At 32.9% G+C, this 14,434-nt stretch overlaps 1 protein-coding gene across 5 annotated transcripts in view; it reads left to right on the top strand.

Annotated features, from left to right (window-relative positions):
- Positions 1-12,208, top strand: part of STX7 (syntaxin 7) — a 43,730-nt gene extending 31,522 nt beyond the window's left edge. For 3 of the 5 annotated variants that reach the window (XM_081294032.1, XM_081294031.1, XM_081294033.1), the window contains 8 exons: positions 1,217-1,286; positions 3,172-3,265; positions 4,085-4,222; positions 5,042-5,094; positions 5,618-5,714; positions 6,602-6,674; positions 8,329-8,411; positions 10,897-12,208. In XM_081294032.1, the coding sequence (XP_081150158.1) occupies positions 1,217-1,286; positions 3,172-3,265; positions 4,085-4,222; positions 5,042-5,094; positions 5,618-5,714; positions 6,602-6,674; positions 8,329-8,411; positions 10,897-10,989 (701 nt within the window). In that variant the 3' untranslated portion in view covers positions 10,990-12,208. Of the gene's footprint in view, positions 1-1,216; positions 1,287-3,171; positions 3,266-4,084; positions 4,223-5,041; positions 5,095-5,617; positions 5,715-6,601; positions 6,675-8,328; positions 8,412-10,241; positions 10,867-10,896 lie in introns of those variants that run through there. The other 2 variants (XM_081294035.1, XM_081294034.1) reach the window with 2 other exon arrangements.
- Positions 12,209-14,434: the final 2,226 nt, after the last annotated feature.

Raw genomic sequence — 14,434 nt, 5'->3', positions numbered from 1 at the left:
TGTCTTAAATTATGTACATAATCTAAACCTAGAGAAAGGGAAAATTATAGTACAATGAACCATTCACCTGGGTTCAACAAAAATTGTTGACATTTTTCAACTTTTGTTTAATATCTCTCTCTCTATATATATATATCCAGATTTTTCCAGTTTCTACACTGTTTTTTAATGCTTTTAAAAAAAATTTAGAATCCAGTAAAAAAAATATAGTTCCTTTTGGGTGTTTCAGTCTTTTAGTTCTTTAATTTTAAAAAGCTCCTCTGGAAGTGGGGATGTAGCTCAATGACAGAGCACCTGCTTAGCCTGTGTGAGACCCTGGGTTCGATTGCCAGCAACACAGTAAAAATAAAACACTTCACTGCCTTCTTTGTCTTTTTCTTCTTCTTTTGCGATATTGACATTTTTGAAAGTCCAGCCAGTTTTCTTGTACATTATTCCACAGTCTAGATTGATCTGATCTCTTCTTCATTATTAGATTCAGGATAAAACTTTTGGCAAGCAAAATACTGAAGTCATATTGTGACTTCTCTCCTGCGTCAGGCCAGGAGGTTGACCATGTCTGTGCATCCTGTTCTTGGTGCTAAATTTGATCATGTTTTAAACAACAGATTTATCTATGATGAGGTTCTATCTTCTAAATGTCATCTGTGTCTTTGATAATTTGAAGTTGAATGAATATCTTCTGATTTTAGTGTCCTTTAATGATCCTTGCCTGAATCAGTTAATATGTAATAATTGAAAAGTGATTTTTTTTCTAATTTTGTCATTCCTTCCTCATTTACAAACTATAATCCATTCATTTTATATTATAATGAAATATGCAGTTGTCATAGTTACTTGCTTCATGAGTTTTAAGCCTCACAAGTCTATGCCAGTAAAGTTAAGTTAAAGTCTATGTGGTATTTTATTTATTTGCTGTCCTGATAGAGTAGGGAAAATATTATTTTTTGATAATAAATGTAGTTGCACATGTTTACATTCCCACTCAATTTTCTTTCAAAACTTAATCCATTTTTGTTACTAATTAGATTTGAATAAACCATTGATTTTTTCCTTCTCTTCTCAGTGTTGTATATCATTATCTCTTTCCTTTTCTTTTTAAACTGCCAGATTACCTAATTGCTTCTAACTTGATTATTTCTGTAGCCCTAACATTTGTAAATAATAATAAATAAATAATTTGTAAAAATTACACTTTTATTTTTCATTATAATAGCTGTGGAAATACAGAGGAGCCTAAATCAACTTGGAACACCTCAAGATTCACCTGAATTGAGACAACAGCTGTAAGTATTTAATTAAACAAGAAAAGAAATAAAAAGAAAACCTATTTCTATTATTATATGGCTCTTGTAGAATGTGTTTCCTGGGAAAAAATAGAAAACTAAAAAGGTGTCTTTGCAGCCTTATCCAGACCAAGCTATCGTGTTCTTTTTCCCTATCCAGAAAGGCATATGTTTTTATTTTAGAGATCTGGCTTATTCTATCAAATCAAAACTTTTTTAGTTAGTTTTTCTTACATTTTTAAAATAGGTTGGTTTCATAGCTTTTGAAAAATTACCCTCCAAGCTCCTCAGTTGATGTGATTATTTCCCATAGTCAACAGTCCATGCAGTGACTAGATTTTTACTTGGTTCTGGTACATATCCAGTTATTTGAACTGTCTTCCCAAAAGTTTATACCTATATCCCTGAATTTCAGAGTGTTAGCATATATTAAATGAAAGTTATAATTAAGTTGCATAATACATGTTCCAGTAAATTAATATGCTCTATGGACAATAATAATATTTGTCTGTGACATATTATAGAGTTTACAGTGTTTATACATACCATCTCTTCTGAACTGTACAAAATTAGAATGAGATAGATTAAAAGAACTACTTCTAGTTTGCTTTTGGGAATTTTATGATTTGCCCAACATTATTCAGAACCTGACTCTAAGTCTTCAATGTTGTTATAGCTACAGATTTCATGTAGCATATATGTAATAAATGATATCTCCAAATAATAGTACCCATGGAAGGAAAATTACAAATAAGGAGAAATTCAAAGGTAGGTAATAGCAATTAATATTTTTTAAGAAGTGCAACTTGAAAAATTTATACTTGTCTATAATTGATATTTTATTTTTCTGTAATGGATAGCTGTTGGCATGGTAAAAATGCTCCAAATCTAATAGTTGCATATTAAAGTAAAGTGGAATGGAATTGCACAATTCTTAACAGTTATAGTATTAAGATAAGAGTTAGTTGTTGAAATTATGAGTATATAGATATGATTATTATTGTGTCCTTTTGGAACTTTGACCATAATACCATTCCCAAGATTCAAAATTTGGTAGAGATAAAAATAGGTTATAATTCTTGTTGATCCCATACAGATATCTATACTTAGACATATTCTCAGTCTCTCTTTAATGTGGCCAGTCCATGTTTAAAATACGTGGCATTATATATGAGAGCACTGATGTTTATAAAGCATCAACTTAATACAGCTTATTTTTTCAGTGTCAAAGTTCTTAAGTTAAAAATTGTACCTTATAAGCTAGCTAGGAAGATATAGACACAAGTATAATTTACTTCTTTTCTTGTGTTTCGTTCCCTTTACAAGAAAATGCTATTACTTTTTCCATATCAAGTTAAATAATATTTGTACTATTATTATGTATTTTTCCTTTCTTTAAGGTATTTAGAGGATATAAATGTCCATATAAAGAATTAGGAAAGACCACCGTGTATGTAAGATGTGGGAAATAAGTCAAAGGCAACAGCTAACTTCCCAGGTGTAGGTCTCAGAGTAAAGTCTCGTACACTTTCAGTACCTCAAACATAGAGGACCAGACAACCAGAAATCTCTCTGTCAAATTCCCTCCCCACTGGAGTCATTTGTGTTCCTAAAAGGCTACTGATATTATTTTGCAAGCTTGATTGTCATCTGTAAATGAAGAACTTTTGCTGAATGTTTACCAAAAAATAGGATCACAAAATTCTGTTTTGATAGAGGAAATTTAGAACCAGTTTATAAAACTACTTCAAGTAGTTTAAATACTTGGTAAAAAGAGATCTTTTCTAAATCTGTTCATCTGCATTGATTCAAGTGGCAGAATGGTAGCTTTAAAAAATATATATGGGTTCTTTGGCTGTAATGCATGTTTTCTTTCTCACTTTAGGCAACAGAAGCAGCAGTATACTAATCAACTTGCCAAGGAAACAGACAAGTACATTAAAGAGTTTGGATCTCTACCCACCACCCCCAGTGAACAGGTATCAAGCTTTAAGACACATTGTTGACGTGTTGAATATGAAAGAAGTCAAAATGATTGTAGGGTCTTTGAACTGTGATGCTAGAAAGGAAATGAGGGGACAAAAAATAACTTATTAGAGATTAGTTCATGGAACAGAAAACTATATTTAATTTCTCAGGTAGTATCTTGTGGTTTAATAAAGCAAAAATTATTGCAATGTAGGAGCCCTGACCCATAATTAAGTAAGTGCCCAGAAAGTGCTTCCTGAGTAATTGCTTCCAGGCCTTCAGACTGACTCTGTGCATCTCCCACACTTGTTCAAGATGTGAGGTCACCTAGGGGCACATTTTTATGTCCTTTAATGGAAGTTAAGCTATTATTTAGGTAAGAATAAAAGATTTAATTTACCAAAAAAAAAAAAAAACCTACTTGAAAATAACCTCAAAGTCATGACCCAGGTTTTAGCAGCTGTGAAAATCTGAGGTGAGAAATCCAACAGAATGGGCATTTTGCCTTACGGTAAATGCCATTAAAGAGTTTGAATCTCTGCCCACCATCCTCCAGTAAACAGGTATCAAAATACATGGTTTGTGTAATAATGTGAAAGTAGTCAAATCCATTGTAGGATCTTTGAACTGTGATTTTAATATTCTGTCAAAATGTTATTTGAACATACTGTCAACATGTTATTGAGAGTTAAATCAGTAAGTCCCTGTAATTGCAGAGAGTGCAAATTTCATGATGAAGTAAAGAGCCAGCCAGTGGTAAAACAACTATTGCAAAATCTGTTGAACTTCACAGCTTTATTCTAGTACACATTTCCCTCCCTTTCTTCTAGCGTCAAAGGAAAATACAAAAGGATCGATTAGTGGCTGAATTTACAACGTCACTAACAAACTTTCAGAAGGTCCAGAGACAAGCTGCTGAAAGAGAGAAAGAGTTTGTTGCTCGAGTAAGAGCCAGTTCCAGAGTATCTGTAAGTATTTTTCCTTATGGGTAGAAATATTCTGAAAGGGTCCCATAAAAGTCTGCATTAGCATGATTTTATATATCATAAAGATCTGTGAATATCTTGGAGATCTACATTTGAATATTTATTTTCAGCTTTTTTGCTAAATTTTTAAGAAGATTGTGGGTTATGTATTGTTGTGGTTGTTTTGTTCATGCCATGGAACAACAGATTATAGATCATATAAAATTATAAAAACATATTTTGTCAAAAAAGTTTAGGAATTGATCCTGGTAGTGTTTTCACAGTGACTTGATCGGAAGCTTCCAACTGTGTACATGCTAATGTAGGTAGCACTTTACTCCTGCATTATTTAAAAATAATATTGGAGGTGAACAGATGAATGCTGTAGAAATACTGAAAACCAGTATGATCCTGGAGAAAATAAATGAAAATATGATTTAAGGTGGAATATTGAATTAGTCTAATTTTAAAATCTAATTTTAATTGAAACCATCACAAGTTGTTTTGTTATTCTTTAATATAGGTTCCACAATTATATTAAATTTTAACCAAGTAATATTTATTATTTTGCCTTTGAGAATATTTAATGAATTCCTTCCTTACCAATTACTACTTGAAGCAGTTGGCCTAGAAAATTAGAACAAGAACTTTTCTTTCTCTCCTTCCTTACAAACACACACACACACACACACACACACACACACACACACCCAGAAAACCCATGTACATAAATAAATTTAGATTATTTTAAGGGAAAACGTTTTTTCCTTGTCTGTGATTTCTTTGATCTTTCTTAATCCAACCTATTACTAAATTATGCAGGGCACATTTCCTGAGGACGGCTCAAAAGAAAGGAATCTTGTATCCTGGGAAAGGTAAAAAAAAAAGTACAAAACAGTTTATAGATCAAAATATAATTTTTAAAATTTTATACATTATAGTTTCTAGTAGAATGCTTTCAATATATGATAACACAAATACCCTACATTATTTATAAATTGAAAACAGTAAATTGAAAAAAATTTCCAAATAAGTATTTATAAAGCATTTATTATAAAATATGTAAAATAATTATCCAAATAAATATTTATTGATGTAATTTTTAGTATAGATTTTTCTTTTATATGAGGTTTAAGTCGGCTAAAAAGAAACCCAGTTGCCAAATACAGCTTTCAAAAATAAAATAATAAATCTAAAACCATATAAGATAAAATAAGGAGTAGAATGAAGAATGATTATAATTTGAGTTAATATGGCTGTTGTTTTTTTAACACTTTTAAAAATGAGCAATGCTGTGACTTTGAAGAATGAGGTATCCTATTTAGTGTTTCTTAAATAGAAAATAAGCCCCATTATTTTGAATGTCAGTTCATATATATATTCTTTTCTTTTTATTAGCCAAACACAGCCTCCAGTACAAGTGCAAGATGAAGAAATCACAGAGGATGACCTCCGCCTTATTCATGAGAGAGAGTCTTCTATCAGGCAGCTTGAAGTAAGCTTCACATCACAGAGTTGGGCTGCTGCATTATTGTCTTAGTTGATGCTCAGAGTGCTTAGATAATGCTGGGGAAAGGTCAAGATTGAAACATTTACTGAAGTTTTCTTTCATCAAGACAACTACAGTCTGTTGAGGGCCTCCTCTGTGCTAGTCCCTGTATTATAATTTCTTCATGCTCATTATCTTATTTAGTAGTCCTCATTAAGCTCTCTGAACTAGTTAGTTAACTATATCATTATCATTGCCATTTTACAGATGTGAAAATTAAGACCCATAATGAATATGTAAATTGCCCCACCTGCTTAAATAAAATATTTAAACTTTACTCCTAAATTGAGCAAACTGATAGTTATATATTGAAGATAAGTAAATTTATAACCTTATTTTCTAATAAATTTACTTCTTTATCCCGTAAGTGAAATTTATAACTTGACTAATCCATTGCATATTTAAATTTATTAATGTGAGGCTTTAAATTTAAAGTTTTATTCTTTTAAATTGTCTAATTGGTATATATTTTTGCTAAAAATATGTCATAAGAATATTTACTCTTCAAAGCAGGTACTGCTTTGATAATAAAAATATCAGATTGCATAAAATGTATCTTGAAATCCACAGCCCTTCTTTTATTATAGATCCTTCATTTCCATCCTGCCTCATTTCATATTTTTAACGTTGCAACCTTATTTTAGAGACATAGTAGCTGTTGTTCAGTCTTTTTAGATGAGATTGCTTGTAGTAAAATATTTCCTGATGTTAAATCTAAGTGCATTATTGCATATGTTGAATATTGGTTTGGATATTTAAAAAAAATTCCTCCCTTTATAGATTAGTAGCTAAATTTCATATATTACATAATTATATATGTCTTTTTGTCTTAGGCTGATATTATGGATATTAATGAAATATTTAAAGATTTGGGAATGATGATTCATGAACAGGGAGACGTGATAGGTAAGCCCTACTCTTGCAGACATAATGGGGTGGGTGTAGGTAAGTTACATGTAATTTACCTGTAGTAACTTTCTCCACAAAAGAAAACTGCTTACATTTTTTTCTCCGTGGGTTCCCTGGAATCAAAAGCATAACCTCTACAACAAAGTGTCACCCTTGACCTCTTCCAAAACAGACCTCTTGTTGTGATCATAGTTGAAATGATCAGCTTCATTTATTTCAGAAGCCCCAAATTAATCAGGGCTTACTGCTTCTGAGACCATAGAAGGCACCATGTAACATTATTCCAGTTTATTTCCAAGGCCTCTCTTTTCAGACTTATCTCAAGTTAATTCTTATCATGCCTTGGAACTTTAGGGCTACTTAGGGCATTTGTAATTGTGCATGCTATCTTGTCTTCTGGCCTATAGAGAATAGGCAGCCATTTGCCTGATCATTCATGCTAATGGCTTTTGGTATATTCATTTCAGTAGATTATTTAGATACTAGGATTTTTTTTTAAGAATAATTCTTAAGTTACCAAAATTCCTTGTAAGTTTAGATATAATACTTCTTCACTTAAGTTGTAATTATCAGCATTGATCCAGGATCCTGATAATTTTTACATTTTGAAATATGGTGCCTATGTATAAAGATATATTTAGTGTTTTACTGGATTTGGTTCAATTGAAATACTGCACCATTAGTTTAATATAAATATTATTTGTTCATTCTTACTCTCCTCTGTAATCACAGGATAACATTAAAAAAAAACAATTTAGTCATTCATCCAATGAATGTTTATTGAGCCCTATGTCCAGGCACAAATTTAGGCATTTAGTATTCAACTGAAAGTAAACAGCAGATAAAAAGCCCTGCCATTATGGATCTTATGTTTGGGGGAAAGAGACAGTTTAAAAAAAAAATAAAAGCAAAGTAAGTAAATGGTGATAAATAGTATGGGGCAAGTAAGGGTAGGATAGGGAGATGGGACTGCTGGGATCAGCACAGAGGTGGGCTGATTATGGCTACAGAGCAAATGACAGTTTTCAGTTTCTGAAAGTAGATTTCAAATTTTAAAGTAGATTGGGTTTACAAAGATAAGGGAATAAGAAACTGAAAAACATTAAGGACTAACATGATAATTTGATAACTAAATATATGTATATTAGGGACCAGATTTTAGCATTTGGGTCATTTTTGTTGTTGTTGTTGCTCTATAAGGAAATGATATTCTTTGGAAAGTCAAGGTACTATCTTTTTCCCCAAGTGATGAAAATCTTTGGTAGTAAGAAGAAGAGGTTTGATCTCCCGCTTTGCATACTGGTCTTGAGATAGAACAAGCATTGGAGCTTGAGACTGAGACAAGCCCTTTTTATTGACACTGATTTGATAAGATCAGGGTGATAGTTCTTTTGGGGGCCTTCCAGTTAGAACTGGAGTTGTATTAAAATGAGGGCAATCAGGGTTCTTTTGTTCAAATTTTTTTGTATTGCTTGGACTAACTGAGAAATAATATAGGAAAGAATTATAGCCAACTTAAAAAGTTCAACTTTTTGATAAACTACTATTCACCTTTGAAGAATAAGCATATGTATTCATACTTTGAATGAAAATGGAGCATCAGTATGTTTTTAACAGTTTTGTGTGTGTGTGTGTGTGTTTTATTTTAAAGATAGCATAGAAGCCAACGTAGAAAGTTCAGAGGTACACGTTCAGCAGGCGAACCAGCAGCTGTCAAGGGCAGCAAATTATCAGGTAATGTTAACTGTGATAGATTTTCTAATAATTTGAAATAGAGAGAGAGAGAGAGAGAGAGAGAGAGAGAGAATGAGAATGAATGAATATGAGAATCACACACACAGAGATCAGTCATGTTTAAAGTGACTATAGATGTTAATTTTTAAATCTCATGGATTTAAAATTTTAAATCTCACGAAGCTAGAAATATGCCAGGCAGTTTAAAATTGGTTTTCACCTGGATATGCTCAGGGTTGAACCAGAGGTACTGTGATCCCCAAGGGTAGTGTTAAAAGTTTAGTGTTAAGAGTTCTGATTGTGGCAGTAGACAGCTCCAAGCTTTCTAGTGGTCGTCTCTGAGATCATTGTGACATTTCAACCCAGAACCCTCCATTTCTCACTCTTCCCTTTTATCTTTTCTTTCTTGTTGTCAGTGGCAATTTGGGTTAATGGTGGAGATGCTTGTCCTAGAAAGATTGCTTCTGATCCTAATAATAATTTTATTAGCTTGGAGTGTTATTAATCATTAGATATTATCCACATTCTGCCCTTCTCCAGGAATGAATGTATTTCTTTATTGAATCAGAATCCATATTTATGTGTCAAATATAAGTTGTGTCATCTATACAAATATTAGGACCATGAACTAATAATGTATCATATTATACTTAAACTTTTGATATTTAACAAGTATAATGCCAGGCTTGGGGCAACCCCTAAATAGCACAATAGCATTTGATTTCTCTTTTAGAGCCCAGTTTTTTTTTCTTGTCATGATAATTATCATTTTTCTCAGATCTTGTTACTTTCTTATAAAATACCTAAGATATTTTCAACTTCTTAGACATTTTCCATTGTTTTAAACCTTTCTCACTTAGCAGTTGCCTTTCATGTCACTGCCATTTTTACACAGGACAAATCACTGCATAAGTGACATGGAAAGAACAGCGAAGCTGTATGTAGATTGCTGAGGAAAATAGTGATAGACAATCATATTTGCTGTCAGTGTCTCCGATTTACCATTGTGTGTATAATTCAGATCTGCAGCTCAGCAGCATCTCTTGATGTGGACTTTAGATGTACCTCATGAATAGTTGAATCACATACACACAGGGTAATCTGTAAATACCAGGGGTCTTTTGGAGCTGTTAGCGCATAACTGCTGAAACAGTGTATAACAGGATTCATCAGTGACTAGATTTATGTTGTTTTGTTTTGCTTTTGGATTTTTCCTCCTTACTTCCCTCTTCCTTGTGGAAGGCCAAGCCTACATGCACCCTGGGGGAAAGGCACATGTCTTCCCAGGCTGCACTCCAACTCTGAGAGCTGCCTCCAGGCTTCATTCCCACAGGCCTCAAAGGGGTAACACTTGGCTAGACCGCTCAGGTGTTGAGAAAGGAGCTAGCTTTCCTATCATTCCACTTTGAAGCCTGGTATTAAACTTATGCCCTGCAAACCTTGGTGCTTCTAAATGGTTGGCTAGAAGCATGAACATAGGACTGTGAGCATAAAGAAAGTTGATAAATGCTCTTTATCACCCAAGGACTTCATTCCCCAACATTAGGGGAAGTACCTCTGGGCACCAAATGAACCATGACTGAGACAGGTGATACATGGGTCTGTAACCAAGTAGAGTCTGGGAGAAATATTTATGCCTGATTGATATCAAAACTTCAGAAAATTGTGTTTAATATATGAAGAAGTCACAATTGAATATTTAATATGTGAAATACTTAAAGAATTTATATTTGTCAGGGTAATTTCCGAGTCTGACATGTATTGTTTTGTAAATGTTATAGTACTGCTAATTGACACAAAGTACATTTACAAATTTTCCTACTTTGTAAGAAAAAGGATTCCTGCATGTTGGTGTGAGATGCACAGCCATTAAAGAAATACAGAAATCTACAGCAGAGCCAGGAACGAAGAATGGAACAAAATTCTTAACTTCTGTATTTTGAATGACAACTTATAATTTTGTTAGATCTTCAGTGTTTTATTTGTGTGTTAAGATTTGGAATATAATTTCCATTAATATTAAAGAATGGGAACAATTTTGCAAACTAATAAATTTACTATAGGAAAAAATGCCAAACATTTATGCTTGCTGATTGATATTTTTAGAGAACTCATATTTTAGAGCAGCTATTTGATATAAATTTTTTAAAAATGTATAAGCTTTTAAGCTGTTCTTTGTTTTCATTTATAGGTAACCTGTTATCTCTTAACTCTGTATCTTTTTTAAGCCCAACCACCACATGCCCAGAAAAAATGACTGACATTTAAAAATTTCTCCCTGATTTATAGCATTAATTCAAGAATATTTTTTGAAATAATAGTGCCATATGTGTTGTAGAGATTTTTGAGAAACAAAACACAGCCAGAAATTTGAGGTCAATAAAATGTTATTGATTTTACTCTTGAAATGAACCAAATTATTTTCAGTTGCCCTAGAGACACCCCACTGAATCTGTAAACATGTTTTTTGTTTTTGCACCTGCAGCGCAAATCCAGAAAAACCCTGTGCATCATCATTTTTATCCTTGTCATTGGAGCTTTGATTATCGGTGTCATCATATGGAGATTGACAAGCTAAAATTAAAAAGGAACACACCATTGCACTACATTGTCTAAATTATGTAGGAAGATCCTGTAATCATGTTTTTATTATTATTTTAAAGTTCTTGCATTAAGGATGGTTCTCATACTTATTTTTATTGGCAGGGGGCTCATTTGGATTAAATCTGATATTTTCTAATACTGAAACTTTGGTGAAACTTCCACACATTTTGATTTAGTAATTGTTAGTTTTCTGCACACATTGTATATGCCTTGCATTTATAATTTATTTACCCTATTTGACTCAAGTTTTAGAATTAGTACATTTAAAGGTATATGTGCTCTGTTCATATCTGTCACTGTATAAAATGCACTTGATTTATGATATTTTGATTAAAAAGATCTCAAATTTAATTTTGATTTGGGCCAGCAGAGGAAATAATTCTGGAGAATTTATATAATGAACCTATCATTTTATGGGATTGTTTTTCTAGTTCACAACAGCACAATTTCTCGATTTCATTGTTATTGTTGGATTTCTTTTAAGACCCTTGGTTTCTGTGAATAAAATCAATGAATAATGTCCTTGAATCTCTCATGTACCTGATGTGTATATATTAAGCATTTGCTGTAGATTGCCTAGTGAAAATACTGAGGATAGATTGTTTTCGCATCCCGTCTATTTAAGTCTGATGTCTACTAGGAAAAGTGTAATTACTCTAAATGTCTGACATAATTTGGAGGAAAGGTAGGGAAAATCCTTACTAATATCTATTCTGATTTGTTTTAAAGATTCCTACTTGTTATTCCACTCAGCTTTCTTAATGCTGTCTGGTTTTGTGGGTAATTATCTCCTTTCCTTGTATCCTATAGAATAAGGGTTATATATGTATTTTAGGGTCAAAATTACTTTTAGGAAGTAACTTCCCACCATTGTTGTTTTTGATCACCTAAAATTTAAAATTTATTTTTTATGTTGAATTCCATTTTATACCATTATTCATCAGAAAAGGAATTGGATGTTTGCCAGTTAACTCACTTGCCTTTTCTAATCAATTGTTTTAATGCACTAATCTGAATACTGTAAAGAGGATTCTCTTAGTTTGTAGTATTTTATAATGTTCTTATTATAGCAATTTGGTAGTGAAGACAGTGTTTACTATGACAGCTCTGAGACTTCAAATGAGAACAAACAAAATATTATGTAACTAAGTAGATTGTATCCTTGCAAACAAATAAAGCTGATTTCAAAGGTCTTTGGGGTAGGTTTATTTTATGCAGATTATGTTTCCAAGAGACTCATACTTCCCTTACACTTTTGGTGCTGTCCTCACTGAACTGTCAACACTGGAGATGTAAACCACATAGCCTGTGGCCATTCCATTCTGCATCTTTTGGGATTACCAGTTGACTTGAAGTTTTTTTTGGGGGGGGAATCTTGAACAGTTTCATCACTAATAAGTAGAAGCAACTTTGCCCATCAGCAAAACTCAGTTCTTTCCATGAAAAGACTCTACAAAAAACTTGCTGGTGAGTGATTGGAACTTTTAGACTTTGTGTTGCTTTAGTCAACAGGGTGGGTGATGTCAGGAAAATTTATACAAATACCATCTATTCCGGTGGTCAGCACAGTCCCACGAGGACTGCTGAACATGGTCTTTCTTTACGAATGAATAGAAGCACACACGCATTACCCTACAGTCTTATAACTATATGAAAGTCTCAGTGGCATCCACATATCAGTTTTTACCAGTTATACTTGAAAAATGCTTATTCTCATACAGGCTAATCACTTTTATTTCCCTTTACTTCATGGTAAGTTCTCAATAACACCAAAAGCACTTATAATATTTTAGCTGGGCATGGTGGTATATGTTTATAATCCCAACAGCTTGGGAAACTGAGGCAGGAAGATTACAGATTCAAAGCCAGCCTCAGCCACTTAGCAAGGCCCTAAGCAATTTGGCAAGACCCTATCTGAAAATTCAAAAAGTGGGGCAATGGCTCAGTGGAAAAGTTCCCCTAGTACCAAAATAGATTAATTAAAAATTTAAAATGAATATTTTAGCATAATTTTGGTATATTTAAGATATAATCATTTATAAATAATTTTAATTTTAACTGAACACTTATTAGTGATTTAAAACAGGAACTTTAGTATCTTTTTTATAAATTTATTCTGATTATGTGTATATAACAGCAGAATGCATTTTGATTCATTGTACACAATTGCAGCACAACTTTTCATTTCTCTGATTGTATACCATGTAGCATCATACCATATGTGCAGTCATACATACATGTTCCTAGGATAATAATGTCCATCACATTCTACCATCTTTCCTGCCCTTACACCCGCTCTCCTTCTCTCCCTCCGCCCAATCAAAGTTCCTCTCTTTTGTCCCATGCCCCCCCCCATCCCCGCCATTATGGATCAGCATCCACTTACCAGAGAGAACATTCAGCTTTTGGTTTGGGGGGATTGGCTTATTCGCTCAGCATGATATTCCCCAACTCCGTCTATTTCCTGCAAATACCATAATTTTATTCTCTTTTAATGCTATGTAATATTCCATTGTGTGTGTGTGTGTATGTATATGTATATATATATATATACATACCACAGTTTCTTTATCCATTCATCTGTTGAAGGACATCTAGGTTGCTTCCACAATTTAGCTACTGTGAATTGAGCTGCTATAAAATTGATGTGACTATATTACTATAGAATGCTGATTTTAAGTCCTTTGGGTGTGAACTGAGGGGTGGGAGAGCTAGGACAAATAGTGATTCCATTCCAAGTTTTCTAAGGAATTTCCATACTCCTTTCCAGATTGGTTGCACCAATTTGCAGTCCCACCAGCAATGTATGAGTGTGCCTTCTCCCCCACATCCTCACTAACATTTATTTTTGCTTGTATTCTTGATAACTCCCATTCTGACTAGCATGAGATGAAATATTAGAGTAATTTGAACATTTTTTCATTTATTTGTTGATCAATTGTATATCTTCTGAAAAGTTTCTGTTCAGCTCCTTAGCCTATTTATTGATTGGAATGTTTGTTTTTGTGGTATTAAGTTTTTTAAGTTCTTTATACTGGAGTGCTCTATATGATGTGCCTGTGGCAAAAATTTGCACCTAAAATATAGACTCTCTGTTTACTTCATTGATTGTTTCTTTTGCTGAGAAGAAGCTTTTTAATTTGAATCCATACCATTTATTGATTCTTATTTTTATTTCTTACACTTAAGGAGTCTTGTTAAGGAAGTCAGAGTCTAATCTGACATGATGAAGATTTAGACCTACTTTTTCCTCTATTAGGCACAGGGTTTCTGATCTAATTCTTAGGTCCTTGATCCACTTTGAGTTGAGTTTTGTGCATTGTGAGAGAGAGAGGGGTTTAGTTTAATTTTGCTGCATATGGATTTCCAGTTCTCCCAGCACCATTTGTTGAAGAAGCTTTCTTTTCTCCACTGTATGT

Source organism: Spermophilus citellus (assembly GCF_964194105.1).
Source record: "Spermophilus citellus genome assembly, chromosome: 5".
In the NCBI taxonomy this organism is placed as follows: Eukaryota; Metazoa; Chordata; class Mammalia; order Rodentia; family Sciuridae; genus Spermophilus; species Spermophilus citellus.
This window is presented reverse-complemented; position numbering and strand designations above follow the sequence as displayed.